We start from the raw sequence: 14865 nt of genomic DNA, 5'->3' as shown, positions 1-14865 counted from the left end.
CTCGAGAGTCTCTATGAATAATAATAATTAGAGCCTCCATTTTTCGTGGACGAAAACTAGACCAGACAATAGATATCAATTTCCCCGAAATAACGCTACCTGCCTCGACTAAATCCGTTCATTGGTTATCCAGATACAGATGAATTAGCATCTTAGAATAACAAATAACGTGTAAAAGATGCAACATCCAATTTGGCTTTTTCTCCAGCGCGACCAGGATTGGCATGTCTAATAATGCTGTTATTAGAAAATGTGCGTGCACGCCACGGGTACAACAGAGCATGCTCAAACATATGATTTTGCACACAGTGCCATGTGCACTGAGCGGCTCGGAGCGGAGGACAGCTCTCGCTCTGGAACTCTGTTGGTGTTACATAGGTCACAATGCTAGCTCTAGTGTGGTGACCATGTTGGTCGATTCATAGACCTATGCAATCTAATTTCTAAGTTATGACTATTTCTTTTTATTAAAAAAAAAGTAAATAGAAATTATAATTTTTCAAATTTTTACTTTACTATTTTAAATGATGACGATTTTGACTTGAGTTATTTTGTATGTTACAAGAGACTTTTAAGTTTAAGTCGAGCACTTAGATATATGTTATGTTGTCTGTTTAAGAAAGTGCAATAAATGATTTTATTGAAAAAAATAAGAATCGTGTGAGAATCGTGATCTCAATTCTTAACACTTTGAATGCCCAGCAGGGGGCGCACATTTAGTGCTTGAATGCCCACATCCACTCCAATGTTAACGTTAATATCGCCTAATCTATGTTTTAAATTATGGCTATGTGTCTAATCTGCCCGTCGCATTATCAATGACCCATTTCCAGTCAACATTGTCGAAGCAGATTGTTTTTTTATCGGTTACCTACCTGCCTCGACTAAATCCGTTCATTGGTTATCCAGATACAGATGAATTAGCATCTTAGAATAACAAATAACGTGTAAAAGATGCAACATCCAATTTGGCTTTTTCTCCAGCGCGACCAGGATTGGCATGTCTAATAATGCTGTTATTAGAAAATGTGCGTGCACGCCACGGGTACAACAGAGCATGCTCAAACATATGATTTTGCACACAGTGCCATGTGCACTGAGCGGCTCGGAGCGGAGGACAGCTCTCGCTCTGGAACTCACTCTGACCCATTTTAAAACCTGCACTCCGCGCTCACTTCAAAATCCACTCGCGCTCCGCTCCGCTCACATGCTCTGGTGGTGACCATGTTAGTGTTACACCAGGGCAGGTCTAGTGTGGTGACCATGTTGGTGTTACATAGGTCACAATGCTAGCTCTAGTGTGGTGACCATGTTGGTCGATTCATAGACCTATGCAATCTAATTTCTAAGTTATGACTATTTCTTTTTATTAAAAAAAAAGTAAATAGAAATTATAATTTTTCAAATTTTTACTTTACTATTTTAAATGATGACGATTTTGACTTGAGTTATTTTGTATGTTACAAGAGACTTTTAAGTTTAAGTCGAGCACTTAGATATATGTTATGTTGTCTGTTTAAGAAAGTGCAATAAATGATTTTATTGAAAAAAATAAGAATCGTGTGAGAATCGTGATCTCAATTCTTAACACTTTGAATGCCCAGCAGGGGGCGCACATTTAGTGCTTGAATGCCCACATCCACTCCAATGTTAACGTTAATATCGCCTAATCTATGTTTTAAATTATGGCTATGTGTCTAATCTGCCCGTCGCATTATCAATGACCCATTTCCAGTCAACATTGTCGAAGCAGATTGTTTTTTTATCGGTTAATTTCCGCTTGATAGCATTTTGAAAAGCACTCGGTTTCACGGAAAAAAGAAGACATTCTATGATAATCGCCCTTTACTGGAATATTCTAGAACGTTGTCATTTTGCTGCCTATTTATGAATCGTTTTCAAATAAACGCTAGATTATCGATAGTATATGTGTACGTGTGCACGCTAGTGCCGCTCGCTGAAAATCGAATCTCTCAGTTCCTGATCACTCTTAGAGTCAAACAGCCATATCACATAATCACATAAAAGCTTATATCTCCGTGAAAACGGGTCTGATTATCCTAATACTGGTAACATAGATTATTTACCTGAGATCGGATGGTATCCAAATGGATTATTCCAATTCCTGATTGGCATTTGAAAAAAATCAATCCTTTTATTGATCCCACGAGTATACTTTAAAAACACATAATCCCCGCTGCTCTGAGGGTCCAGAGTGGAGCTGATCGACCCCGGCTGCGTGAGTGAGAAGTAAAATGTGGAGTCCGAATTTTTTTTTCTCATTCATTTTCATTGAATCCCATCCAAAAGGGTGAATTGCCATCTGGGAGACGATAGGGGGCGCTTTTTTCACATCTGAGCGCCTGGAGTGGCTGATTCTCCAACGGTAGACTTGGCTGATGAAATATGATTTCAGATCGCTAAAAAAAACGAGAAAATACGAGAATTCTCGTGAGTGGGCATTCAACCCGCGGGGGGTAAACCCGAGAAAACTCGGGTTGGGCAATCAAAGTGTTAAGAGAGAAAAATCCTTCATATTTTAGCAAGAATCGCCCAGCCCTAGTGACCATGTTGGTGTTGGTGTTACACAGGTCACAATGCTAGCTCTAGTGGTGACTAGGGGTGTAAAGGTACAGAGCAATTCCAGCGTTATGGATGTTACATTCAGAGAGAACATTGGAAACTTAACTTAACATTGACAAGCCATCGATTTGAATTGGAAGTATCATTTACACATTTTAGTTACACTTATTAAGATAAAGATGAGCCTGCCCTGCAGTAAGAAATGTTTTGAACTTTTGGATTTTGAGATAGGTGACAAAATACACAGCGTTATGGATGTTACGGAAATTGACAAGCTTTTCGGACTTGCTGAACACATGATAAACTCTGAATATCTTTTTCAAAGAATAACATGTTTACTATCACTTTGTAGGGAAGGGTTTGAGGTACCCAAAAAGCACATTCAGGAAAACCTGGCATTTCCTCTCAAGGAATGAATCACAAAAAAGTGGCGTTATGGATGTTAAACTTTTGCGTTATGGATGTTACATGTCTGAAATAGACAAAAAACACTATCAAAAATAGGGCTTTACCCACATGTGTTTGACTTCGGTGGACCATTTTGAGGGTCAAACCAGTCTGGATTCATGTTGTAGTCTGAAAAAATGCCAGGAAATGCTGAGAGAATTGTTGAATATATATATATAGAACACAAATGTTCTAGAATGTTTGATTATGACATCATACTGTGACATCACAAATGTTCTAGAATGTTTGCTTATGACATCATACTGTGACATCACAAATGTTCTAGAATGTTCTATTATGACATCATACTGTGACAGCACAAATGTTCTAGAATGTACTATTATGACATCATACTGTGACATCACAAAAATCACAAACAAAAAACAATAATATTTAAAAAAAAAATTGGTCTTAACACTTTCAGCGCCACGCCTGGTTTTCCGTTTTACCGCTTGAATGCCACCATCGGCGCCAATGTTAACGTTAATATCGCCTAATCTATGTTTTAAATTATGGCTATGTGTCTAATCTGCCCATCGCATTATCAAAGACTATTTTCCAGTCAGTGCTGTGAAGGCAGATTGTTTTTTTATCGCGTCGTTGCCGTTTCAGAGCAGTTAGAAAAGCCCCCGTTTTGATATAAAAAACAGCTCATTCTGGAGCATTCTATGAAAATCGTCTTTTAGTGGAATATTCCACAACGTTGATATTCGTCGGCCTTTTTATGAATCGTTTTCAAATAAACGCTAGATGATCAATATTATACGTGCACGCACGCACATTACGGCCGCGCACGGATAATCGCCTCGTTGATTTCCTCTTGGACTTTTACAGTGAAACCGAAAGAAGACATTTCACAAAACAGCTTATAACTTCATCAAACTTACTCTGATTATCCTACCACTGATAACATAGAGTCCCTACCTGACATCAGATGGTATCCAACTGGTATATTCCAATTCCTGATCACCATTCGAAAAAATCGATACGTGTATGGATCCAACGCGATACAGTAGAACTCCATGATCCGCGGGGATCTGAGGCTCCAGAATGAACTCTGGTAACCCCGGCTGGATCAGTGAACTGGAAAATGTGGAGTACCGGATTTTTTCCCCCATTCATTTTCATTGAGTCCATTCCAAAATCACTTATGTCATCTGGGAGACGACAGGGGGCGTTTTTTCCACAGTGATCGTCGGCGCCCCTCGGCTATACTCGGGTAGGCTCGGGTGATGCAATAATTTTTCAGATCGCAGAAAAAAAAATCCGAGAAATCTCGTGAGTGGCTAGCAGCAACCACCTATAAAAAAACACGAGAAATCTCGTGAGTGGCACTGAAAGAGTTAAATAGTTTCAAAATATCAGTCACTTCTGAAAATAAATTACAAAACGTTTTTGGAAAATAGCTCATTATTTGATTAACATAAAAATGTGTTTTCTATACAGAGAACAGCAATATTAATATCGGTTCAATCAGAACGTTTTGGAGCAATTCCATGAAAATGTCAACCTCACCATGAAAAAGAAAGTTATAAAAAATCAAGTCCAATTCACTCTGCCTGGACTGGTTCAGAGAAATGGTATCTCCCTCTGTTATCCATGTGAGGATTGAGGTGTTCACGAATCTGATCAAAACTGACCCAGGACTTGTCCTCTTTGGTTGGAAGTGCAGCGGTAAGCCTCCATAAGGGACATGGACATGTGGCGTTTCTGAACCCTCTGCTTGACTCCTTCTCTTATGGTCACTGCATCCTTCATTCCTGGGGCCTGTCTTGAAATGTCGTCCCTGGAATAATACTAATTTACTTTCTGTTTGGTTTCATTTGGGGTTTCTGTGTTTTTTGGGGTGGGTTTCTAGTCACGATACTCGGCAAAACAATAACAAATACTAGTGATGCACCGATGTGAAAATTGTGGCCGATACCGATAACCGATATTAATATTGCTGTTCTGGCCGATACCGATATTTACCGATGTCGATATCTCTGTATAGAAAACACTTTTTTATGATAATCAAATAAAGAGCTATTTTCCAAAACGCATAATTTTTTTACTTTTGTAACTTATTTTCAGAAATGACTGATATTTTGAAACTATTTAAGGCCAAAACATGTAAAAAAAAAAAAAAAAAAACATTTTTTTTTTTTTTTTTTTTAATATCGGCCCTATCTTGATATCGGTCCGATACCGATGTGAAAAAAAACGGCCATATCGGCCGATATTATATCGGCGGCCGATATATCGTGCATCACTAACAAATACACATGTAGGCTGAGCAGACGCGAGGGGGAGATGGCCGACAGCAGCCGATGGACACTGCTCTGCCTAGACCAACAATGTGTGAAAAAATTGTGTCTGGAAATATGTTGGATTTTAATCAAACAAGGAGTCATAAAATACTTCTGATTTAAATTAAACAAAGGTGTCATAATCGGACTTAACAACACACAGTGTTTTTTGTCTATTTCAGACGTGTAACATTCATAACGCAAACATTTAACATCCATAACAGCACTTTTTGTGATTCATTCCTTGAGAGGAAATGCCAGGTTTTCCTTAATGTGCTTTTTGGGTACCTCAAACCCTTCCCTACAAAGTGATAGTAAACATGTTATTCTTTGAAAAAGATATTCACAGTTTTCATCATGTGTTCAGTGAGTTCGAAAAGAGGGGGGCGGGGGGCGGAAGGGGGGAGGAGGATGAGACGGGGGGCGCTTGAAGGGGGGAGGTAAAGGTACTAGGAAAGGGTAGGTGTTGGGTAGACAAAAGGGGACAGTGTATTGGAGGGGGAAGGACGGACAGATTCCACTACAGTATAAATGAGGTTATAAAGTGATACCCAAGTGCTAACTCTGCTGAGGTTCCACTTCCACGTCTGTTCTCTTCTCGTCGATGGAGAATCTGAACTCTTTAATTAGTAGAATATAATGGACTATTATATGGCGTCGCCCCATTAAAATGGAAGGCCGTCTCTAGCAAAGCTGGAGTTCCCTGGAGGAGTGGAGAAAGTCTTGGCAGCTGAAGAGAGAACGCCTCAGAGCAGTGAGGCGGTGCCACCCGGGTCTCGTGTTGCCAGAGTTATCTCCACACTGTGTTAGCGCCCTGCCAGCTCAGGAGAAGCGTCTGGCAGTCTGTTTGTATTTCTCAATCCAGTCACAATCGTCTGGAAGAGAGGTTTTCCACTGTGCAAGAGTAGCTTGCTAGCTTGAAGACTTGCTGTAGATCCTATAGATGGGCAGTATTTGGAGACAAAGATATTCCACCGATGGGAGGCTTAAACGTGCGGTCAACATCCTGTGAGTCGGACCACGCGTGTTTGAGCAAATACCAGAAAGAAAACGCAGTATAATATATATATATATAATACAGTGTGTTATACAGGCCTGTGTGTATATATACTACAGTGTGTATACAGGCCTGTGTGTATATATACTACAGTGTGTATACAGGCCTGTGTGTATATATACTACAGTGTGTATACAGGCCTGTGTGTATATATACTACAGTGTGTATACAGGCCTGTGTGTATATATACTACAGTGTGTTATACAGGCCTGTGTGTACATATAACTACAGTGTGTACAGGGCTTGACATTAACTTTTTGAGATATTTTACTTGTCCGAAAGCTAAACTTACATGTCCGAAACGTACTTGTGAAAATAAAGGCCTATTCAAAAAAATAAATAAAACCGACAAGAGATTTGGACAATTATTATGATTTAATAACTTAAACACAGTCCTCCAGCTCATCTTCACTCCCCATCAGCACCAGCTCATCTTCCTCATCTCCCCTCTCTAAATCTAAATGTCGTTTATTTACTTTGGTTTTGTCGTCTATAGTTGTTATTGCCATAAAAAACACCATTAAAATGATTAGGAAATAAAAAATTGTATTTTTATTTGAAATAAAGCTAATTTGGCTTGGCAAGATTTAGTACAAAAGTACAAAAAGATCTAGGGTTCTCTCTCCTGATTGGATCATATCTAGGTTTCTCTCTCCTGATTGGATCATATCTAGAGTTCTCTCCTGATTGGATAATATCTAGGTTTCTCTCTCCTGATTGGATACTATCTAGGTTTCTCTCTCCTGATTGGATCATATCTAGGGTTCTCTCTCCTGATTGGATAAAGTGGGAAGTGGGAACAGGATACCAGGAAATTAGGGGTGTAAAGGTACACATATCCGTACCGAACCGCTTCAGTGTGTACCGTACCGTACCGAACGGCTTTGTAGTGTACCGAACGAATACAACGGTATGTTAACCACTAATGGCCCCCCTGGTTTTTTTTCACAATCTAATATAATTATTATAAAAAAAAAAAAAAAAAATTACAAGTCTATTATTAATTTCAATATAGAATATTTGTTGACAGCCCTACAAGTACAATTAGTTACTACACACTACATCACCCCTGAGTGGAATATGGAAAGCCAAACTTTCCCCCACTGTACCAAAAACTCATACCGAACCTTGACTTCAAAAACGTACCGTACCGTGGTTTTTGTGTACCGTTACACCCCTACAGGACATTTGTGTTTACTGCAGAGAGGAGGGATTGGGAGACCCATGTTACTGACCAGTCACTCGATATCAGTGATGGCTGTTTACTGCAGAGTGGATGGACTGGGAGACCCATGTTACTGACGAGACACTCTATATCAGTGATGGCTGTTTACTGCAGAGTGGAGGGACTGGGAGACCCATGTTACTGACCAGACTCCTTTTACATAGCTCTAGAATAATTTGTCATTGCAGCTTGCATAATTTCTATTACCACATAGTATACCTCACATGTGACAAAAAAGTTGAAATGATATTCAATGGTCTGTAATAGGGCTGTCACTTTAACAAAAAAATCGAATTAGATATTCGTTGCAGAATTGTAGACCACTCCGAATTCGAATTTCAGTGTAAAAAAAATAATAATAATGTATAGCTAAGCTATTTTCAATGTTTTTGCTACTTTTTTTTTACCATGGTATGTTTGGTTATTATTGTGTTGTGTTGTGTTTTGTTGTTTTGAAAAAAAGGAAAATCTATTTTTTTTATTTTTCCATTCAAGTTCGAATCTCGTGTTTTTATGTAAATTCAAAATTGTATTCGAGATTCGAAAATAATGTGACAGCCCTAGTTATGTTAACGTCACGCTGTAATTATACACGCAGGCCTGCATCTGAACATGGATGACGGAGGTTTGTGTGTGTTTTGTGGTAACAAACCTGTGGATGTGTGCTTCTGTTCCCCAGTGCCCTTAAAGACAGCCGCTTCCCGCCCATGACCCGGGACGAGCTGCCCCGCCTCTTCTGCTCCGTGTCTCTGCTCACCAACTTTGAAGACGTCGGTGATTACCTTGACTGGGAGGTGAGGGGTGCTTTTAGAACAGTGATTACCTTGACTGGGAGGTGAGGGGTGCTTTTAGAACAGTGATTACCTTGACTGGGAGGTGCTTTTAGAACAGTGATTACCTTGACTGGGAGGTGAGGGGTGCTTTTAGAACTGGGAGGTGAGGGGTGCTTTTAGAACGGTGATGACCTTGACTGGGAGGTGAGGGAGGGGTGCTTTTAGAACGGTGATGACCTTGACTGGGAGGTGAGGGGTGCTTTTAGAACAGTGATTACCTTGACTGGGAGGTGAGGGGTGCTTTTAGAACAGCGATGACCTTGACTGGGAGGTGAGGGGTGCTTTTAGAACTGGGAGGTGAGGGGTGCTTTTAGAACAGTGATTACCTTGACTGGGAGGTGAGGGGTGCTTTTAGAACAGCGATGACCTTGACTGGGAGGTGAGGGGTGCTTTTAGAACTGGGAGGTGAGGGGTGCTTTTAGAACAGTGATGACCTTGACTGGGACGTGAGGGGTGCTTTTAGAACAGTGATGACCTTGACTGGGAGGTGCTTTTAGAACAGTGATGACCTTGACTGGGAGGTGAGGGGTGCTTTTAGAACAGTGATGACCTTGACTGGGAGGTGAGGGGTGCTTTTAGAACAGTGATGACCTTGACTGGGAGGTGAGGGGTGCTTTTAGAACAGTGATTACCTTGACTGGGAGGTGAGGGGTGCTTTTAGAACAGTGATTACCTTGACTGGGAGGAGAGAGGGGTACTTTTAAACTGGTTATTACCTTGACTGGGAGGAGAGAGGGGTGCTTTTAAACTGGTTATTACCTTGACTGGGAGAAGAGAGGGGTGCTTTTAGGATACGGCATGGGAGACTGTTTGGCTTTGGAGATGGCAGGGAGCCAAAATTGTATAGGCAAAAAAACTAGTTCTAAACATTTTGGGGTGGGCTGCTAAAATGTATATGTAAAATGACTTGTCAAATATTTTAAATAAAGTATAAACTATGCAATGTGAAGTGAACCGCCATGAGAGAGACCTCTGGAGATCTATTCTCATGTAGGCCTTGGCAGCAGCGTGGGGGTGTTTGATTCTGCCTCGTCCGTTCCAAGACGCGGAATGAACCACATTGCAGAGGGAACATTATGGGTGTGGCTCCTTGCATTGAGCTGCATTATCATTCATTATAAACAACACAGAGACTTTGGATTCTCCCTGATTCTGGGTCTCCACGGAGAGGTTGGTTCTGGGTCTCCATGGAGAGGTTGGTTCTGGGTCTCCATGGAGAGGTTGGTTCTGGGTCTCCATGGAGAGGTTGATTCTGGGTCTCCATGGAGAGGTTGGTTCTGGGTCTCCATGGAGAGGTTGGTTCTGGGTCTCCATGGAGAGGTTGATTCTGGGTCTCCATGGAGAGGTTGGTTCTGGGTCTCCATGGAGAGGTTGGTTCTGGGTCTCCATGGAGAGGTTGGTTCTGGGTCTCCATGGAGAGGTTGGTTCTGGGTCTCCATGGAGAGGTTGGTTCTGGGTCTCCATGGAGAGGTTGGTTCTGGCCCGGGTCTCCATGAAGAGGTTGGTTCTGGGTCTCCATGGAGAGGTTGATTCTGGGTCTCCATTAGGGGTGGAACGGTATGCATTCGAACCGTACACCGTTCGATACGACCTCCACGGTTCGGCGCATGTGTGTATTGTTCGGTTATATAACGTTAGCCTCGAGCTAGGCTAACTTTACGTTAGCTACGAGCTAACTAACTTTGGCCGTGAGCTAACTAACGTTAGCCGCAAGCTAACCATGGAAACGCTCACAGCAAACTGTGAGCTGAGCAAAGTGACTGAGCAAAGTGACTCCACGACACCAGTTCAATTAGTGGGGAAGGGGCCGGGTATATTGACGAGGGAACAGAGGTTCAAAGATAACCGTTTGTGTTCAATGAGCCAGGAGACTAGAGCGTGTGTATCAACAGTGCGTCTGTATTGCCAACCCATAACATCCTGGTCCCTGCTGGGACGTACCAACTCCACACACCACTGTGGGGGGGGGGGGGTATATTCCCCATTCCCTTGTAACATCTCCTTTTTTCTTTTTCTTTTTTAGATAACAGTTACAACATTCCTTAATGCAAATTATTATTAATACAAGAAACCCCATAAACTTCCTTATTTAAAACCCTAATCATCTTTTCTGTGACTTTTACTTTTTGATAAAGTCTACTAGTGCTGGTTGAGCATTATGCATACTTTATGTTGGCCTTTGTCTATAATGTGGCCACAAAAATGGAAAGGTTTAATTATTTTGTTTGTTTGCATTAAGTTAATACTTTGACAAATGTTGCCTATATTTTTCAGTCAGTTCGGTCTTTGTGTGCCAAACATTATTAAAGGTAAACTTTTTTTTACCAAATAAATGAGAAGCATGTTTAAATCAGCAATGCCTCAGCAGCCCTCTTGCTGTACCAAAATCTCTCCTAGCTCTAACCGTCACTGTCAAAATAGTGTGCCTGATGTCAAATGGCCTCATTCTTTCTGTTTTTGCATCACTGCGTCCTTGAGAATAACTGAAAAGTTGGATTATTTTTAGGCTATATATCTTATGTTGATGTATGGTATTTTTGGAGTGTTACATTTTCTTTGAATAAAAAACAACATAAACCGAAAACCGTAAACCGAAAACCGTGATACGAACCGAACCGTCGATTTTGTGAACCGTTCCACCTCTAGTATCCATGGAGAGGTTGGTTCTGGGTCTGATTTTTGGAACATTGTACGCCGACCACTGAATTCGCTTTATTTTTCTTCTCAGCCAAAGGCTGCCCTTCTGTCGTCTTCTACACGTTACCAAAGGAAGGGTCCGCTGCGTTTACAACACGAGACTACATGAGGGCAACACGGCATGTGGCGCGATAATCGTTTCATCCCTATTGTCTTGTTTTCATGATCGTGGGAAGACGACAGCATAATTTTTATTGAAACTGGATTCATCGCCTTGCCCTATCCTACACAACACTAGATGAGTGGTTTTTCCCAAACACTGAAACACTAGCAGACTGCAATGCTGGATTGCCATTGCTAGACAGACTGACTGCTGTGTCTAGCTAGTCGGCGAACAAAAGTGTTTCAAGATACAAATTAGACGGCAAGTGCCAGTCTACGTACGGTGGTGTCGTTCCAACAATCTGATGTCTTGTTTCTACTGTGTTTCCAGGTGGGTGTTCACGGTATTAGGATAGAGTTTTTCAATGAGAAAGGATCAAAGCGCACCGCCACCTACCTACCGGAGGTTGCAAAGGAGCAAGGTGAGCGGCCTTCTGCACCCAGACCCCCACACTGCCCACAGTACCCGTGGTCTCCAGGACTCACCCTGGTGCCGTGTCCAATATTCCCCCACGAGAGAGAGGATACACTCAATGTCACTGGCCTTGTGGCTCATTTTATGTGACGAACGTGTAAAAAGAACAAATTTTCACCCCTCCCCCTACACATTTATACTACGTACATAATGATTGAACGCCTGCTAATAATGCATTATATAGCCTGCATATACACAAAAATGTGTTTCCCGGTTTCAATGGGTTAAAGAGTTGTACAAATATCTTTCAGTTCAAGAAAATCCATAAAGAAAGAACAATCAGACTTTATGAAGTTAAGAGCAACAGGGTTTCAGTACAACTACCTTTCCTTTTGTTATCATTGTATTGATTGTTAAATATGTGTAAGTGACGGACCATCTATTTCTATTGTGTATTTATTGTTTTGAGTAAGGGGGGCAGGCTAAGTAAGATGTTCTTCTCCCTGTTCCTTTTCATTCATGGAATGTGCAAATTGAGAGAAGCACTTGTTCTTTCTTTTATGGACCTGCATTACCATGAACGGAACGCATACTAGGTTAATTAAATTAAATATGACATACATGGTGAGGAATGAATGAATGAATGAAGTTTATTTTCGAGCCATTTAGCATGTACAAAAAAACAAACACTAATCAAATTACAAGTTGGCCGAAAAGGTTAGGGCTGAAGCTACAAGCTTGTAAATGCCCTAACCCAGTGCAACACCTCGAATGTATCGTTGATCTTCATTATCAACCAAAAAAAACGAAAACATAATAATCATTAACAACAATCGGCAATAAAAAATCTGAACAATTGATCTACTAATCAATTTGATTCAAAAACACATGGTTAACCGTCTGCGGCATTTTGTAGGTGAAAACAAGCAAACACAGTAGAAATGTAGCGGAAAGGTTCACTCTGTGGAGATGAAAACATAATTTATACACCATTTATTCCATCCATGTCTTGATTATGTTGGATATTTCCTTTTCCAAAAATCAAATCTTAGCACTTTTATTGATAAATGTGATCTTGCAGAGGTAAATGGCAAACGATTAACCATATATTCTGCCTATATTGCTTTAATTGAGATACGGTTTCCATCTGTTAAGTATTTTTAGGTCATAGTATTTAAGTTATATTATGGCCGTGTTGTTTTGAAACCTGAATGACGCCGTGGTTCCACCAGGCAACAACACACACACCACACAGGAGAGACAGGACAACACACACCACACAGGAGAGACAGGACAACACACACCACACAGGAGAGACGGGACAACACACACCACACAGGAGAGACGGGACAACACACACCACACAGGAGAGACAGGACAACACACACCACACAGGAGAGACAGGACAACACACACCACACAGGAGAGACAGGACAACACACACCACACAGGAGAGACAGGACAACACACACCACACAGGAGAGACAGGACAACACACACCACACAGGACAACACACACCATACAGGAGAGACGGGACAACACACACCACACAGGAGAGACAGGACAACACACACCACACAGGAGAGACAGGACAACACACACCACACAGGAGAGACAGAACAACACACACCACACAGGAGAGACAGGACAACACACACCACACAGGAGAGACAGGACAACACACACCACACAGGAGAGACAGGACAACACACACCACACAGGAGAGACAGCGCTCTGGAACAACACACACCACACAGGAGAGACAGCGCTCTGGAACGTGTTGACTGTACCTCCTCTCTCTGCAGGTTGGGACCACATTCAGACCATAGATTCCTTACTAAGAAAGGGAGGATACAAGGCTCCCATCACAAATGACTTCAGGAAGACCATTAAGTTAACCAGGTAAGATCCACAGATCTTTTCGTCGCTCTCCTCGTCTCGGTCAACTCTCTCAGGGGCTACGTTCACACTGCAAGCCTCTGTGCTCGATTTTCATTTATTACTCTGGTCACATTTTTTTTTTTTTTTCTTTTTTTTTTTTAAATAAATGTGGCCACGATCAGATTCCAGTGTCAACCGGTCACTGCTCCTGAACTGACCCGCATGGCATGTGCAAATGAACAATAAAGAAGATGGACGTAAATAATTGTGACAGGCGTCACATCGAGAGTGACTTAAGTTAAAAGTCACGTGACTGTTCAGACTGAGATCACATTGCAGGAAATCTGACCTGTATCTGATTTCAGGACCACATATGAAAGGGGCCCAAATCAGAATTTAAAAGATCCTATTTCATGTGATTTGTGCTGTTTATACTGTACTCTTCTATATACCTACTTATACACCTGCAATATAACCCATATAACTCTGTATGATGGCATGTACAATAATGCTGTATATACCCTATGTATATTTATTCTTAATTATATATATATATATATATATATATATATATATATATATATATATATATATATACACATCTGTCTGTACATACCTGCATATAATCCTTTTTACATATCTGTAGATAGATACTATATCTGTACATATCCCTTACCTACTCGTACTAGTTACGCTGCTGGCCAGTATGACTTACTACCATAGTGTCTTTATACCTGTATCACTGTTCATATTAATACTACAACTCTGTACATACATCTGATTAGCATTATTACTCAGTAGTACTCCTTTATATATTTTAAACAATATAATTAATTAAAGTTTTTTTTTTTTCACATATAAGGTACATGTACAATACATTACAGTGAAACACTTGGTTCTGTATGAGCCTCCCGAGAATGTGCTTCATACAGTAAAGAAAAAGAATAAACACCAAACACTATACAAAATATACAACATACAAAACTAAAGTACAAAGAAATTAAAACACTAACCTTCTTACGGTCTTATACTATCATGCACTCTTCCTACTATACTAATATGTCTTTACTACTATGCACTAGGGGTGTAACGGTACACAAAAACCACGGTACGGTACGTACCTCGGTTTTGAAGTCAAGGTTCGGTACAGGTTTTCGGTGCAGTGGGGGAAAGTTTGGCTTTCCATGTTCCACTCAGGGGTGATGTAGTGTGCAATAACTAATTGTACTTGTAGGGCTCTCAACGAATATTCTATATTGAAATTAATAATAGACTTGTAAATGTTTTTTAAAATAATAATAATTATATTCGATTGTGAAAAAACCAGGGTGGTCGT

The 14865-nt window shown here is 40.8% G+C and overlaps 1 protein-coding gene across 2 annotated transcripts in view; it reads left to right on the top strand.

Moving 5' to 3' along the window:
* The window catches only part of ammecr1 (AMMECR nuclear protein 1), a 57172-nt gene that overhangs the window by 35140 nt on the left and 7167 nt on the right, over positions 1–14865 (top strand). For both annotated transcript variants that reach the window (XM_084320771.1, XM_084320772.1), the window contains 3 exons: positions 8280–8394; positions 11564–11654; positions 13454–13550. In XM_084320771.1, coding sequence (XP_084176897.1) covers positions 8280–8394; positions 11564–11654; positions 13454–13550 — 303 coding nt within the window. The remainder of the gene's footprint in view (positions 1–8279; positions 8395–11563; positions 11655–13453; positions 13551–14865) is intronic.

The sequence above is a fragment of the Notolepis coatsorum genome, assembly GCF_963971535.1.
Source record: "Notolepis coatsorum genome assembly, chromosome: 8".
NCBI classification, from domain to species: domain Eukaryota; kingdom Metazoa; phylum Chordata; class Actinopteri; order Aulopiformes; family Paralepididae; genus Notolepis; species Notolepis coatsorum.
This window is presented reverse-complemented; position numbering and strand designations above follow the sequence as displayed.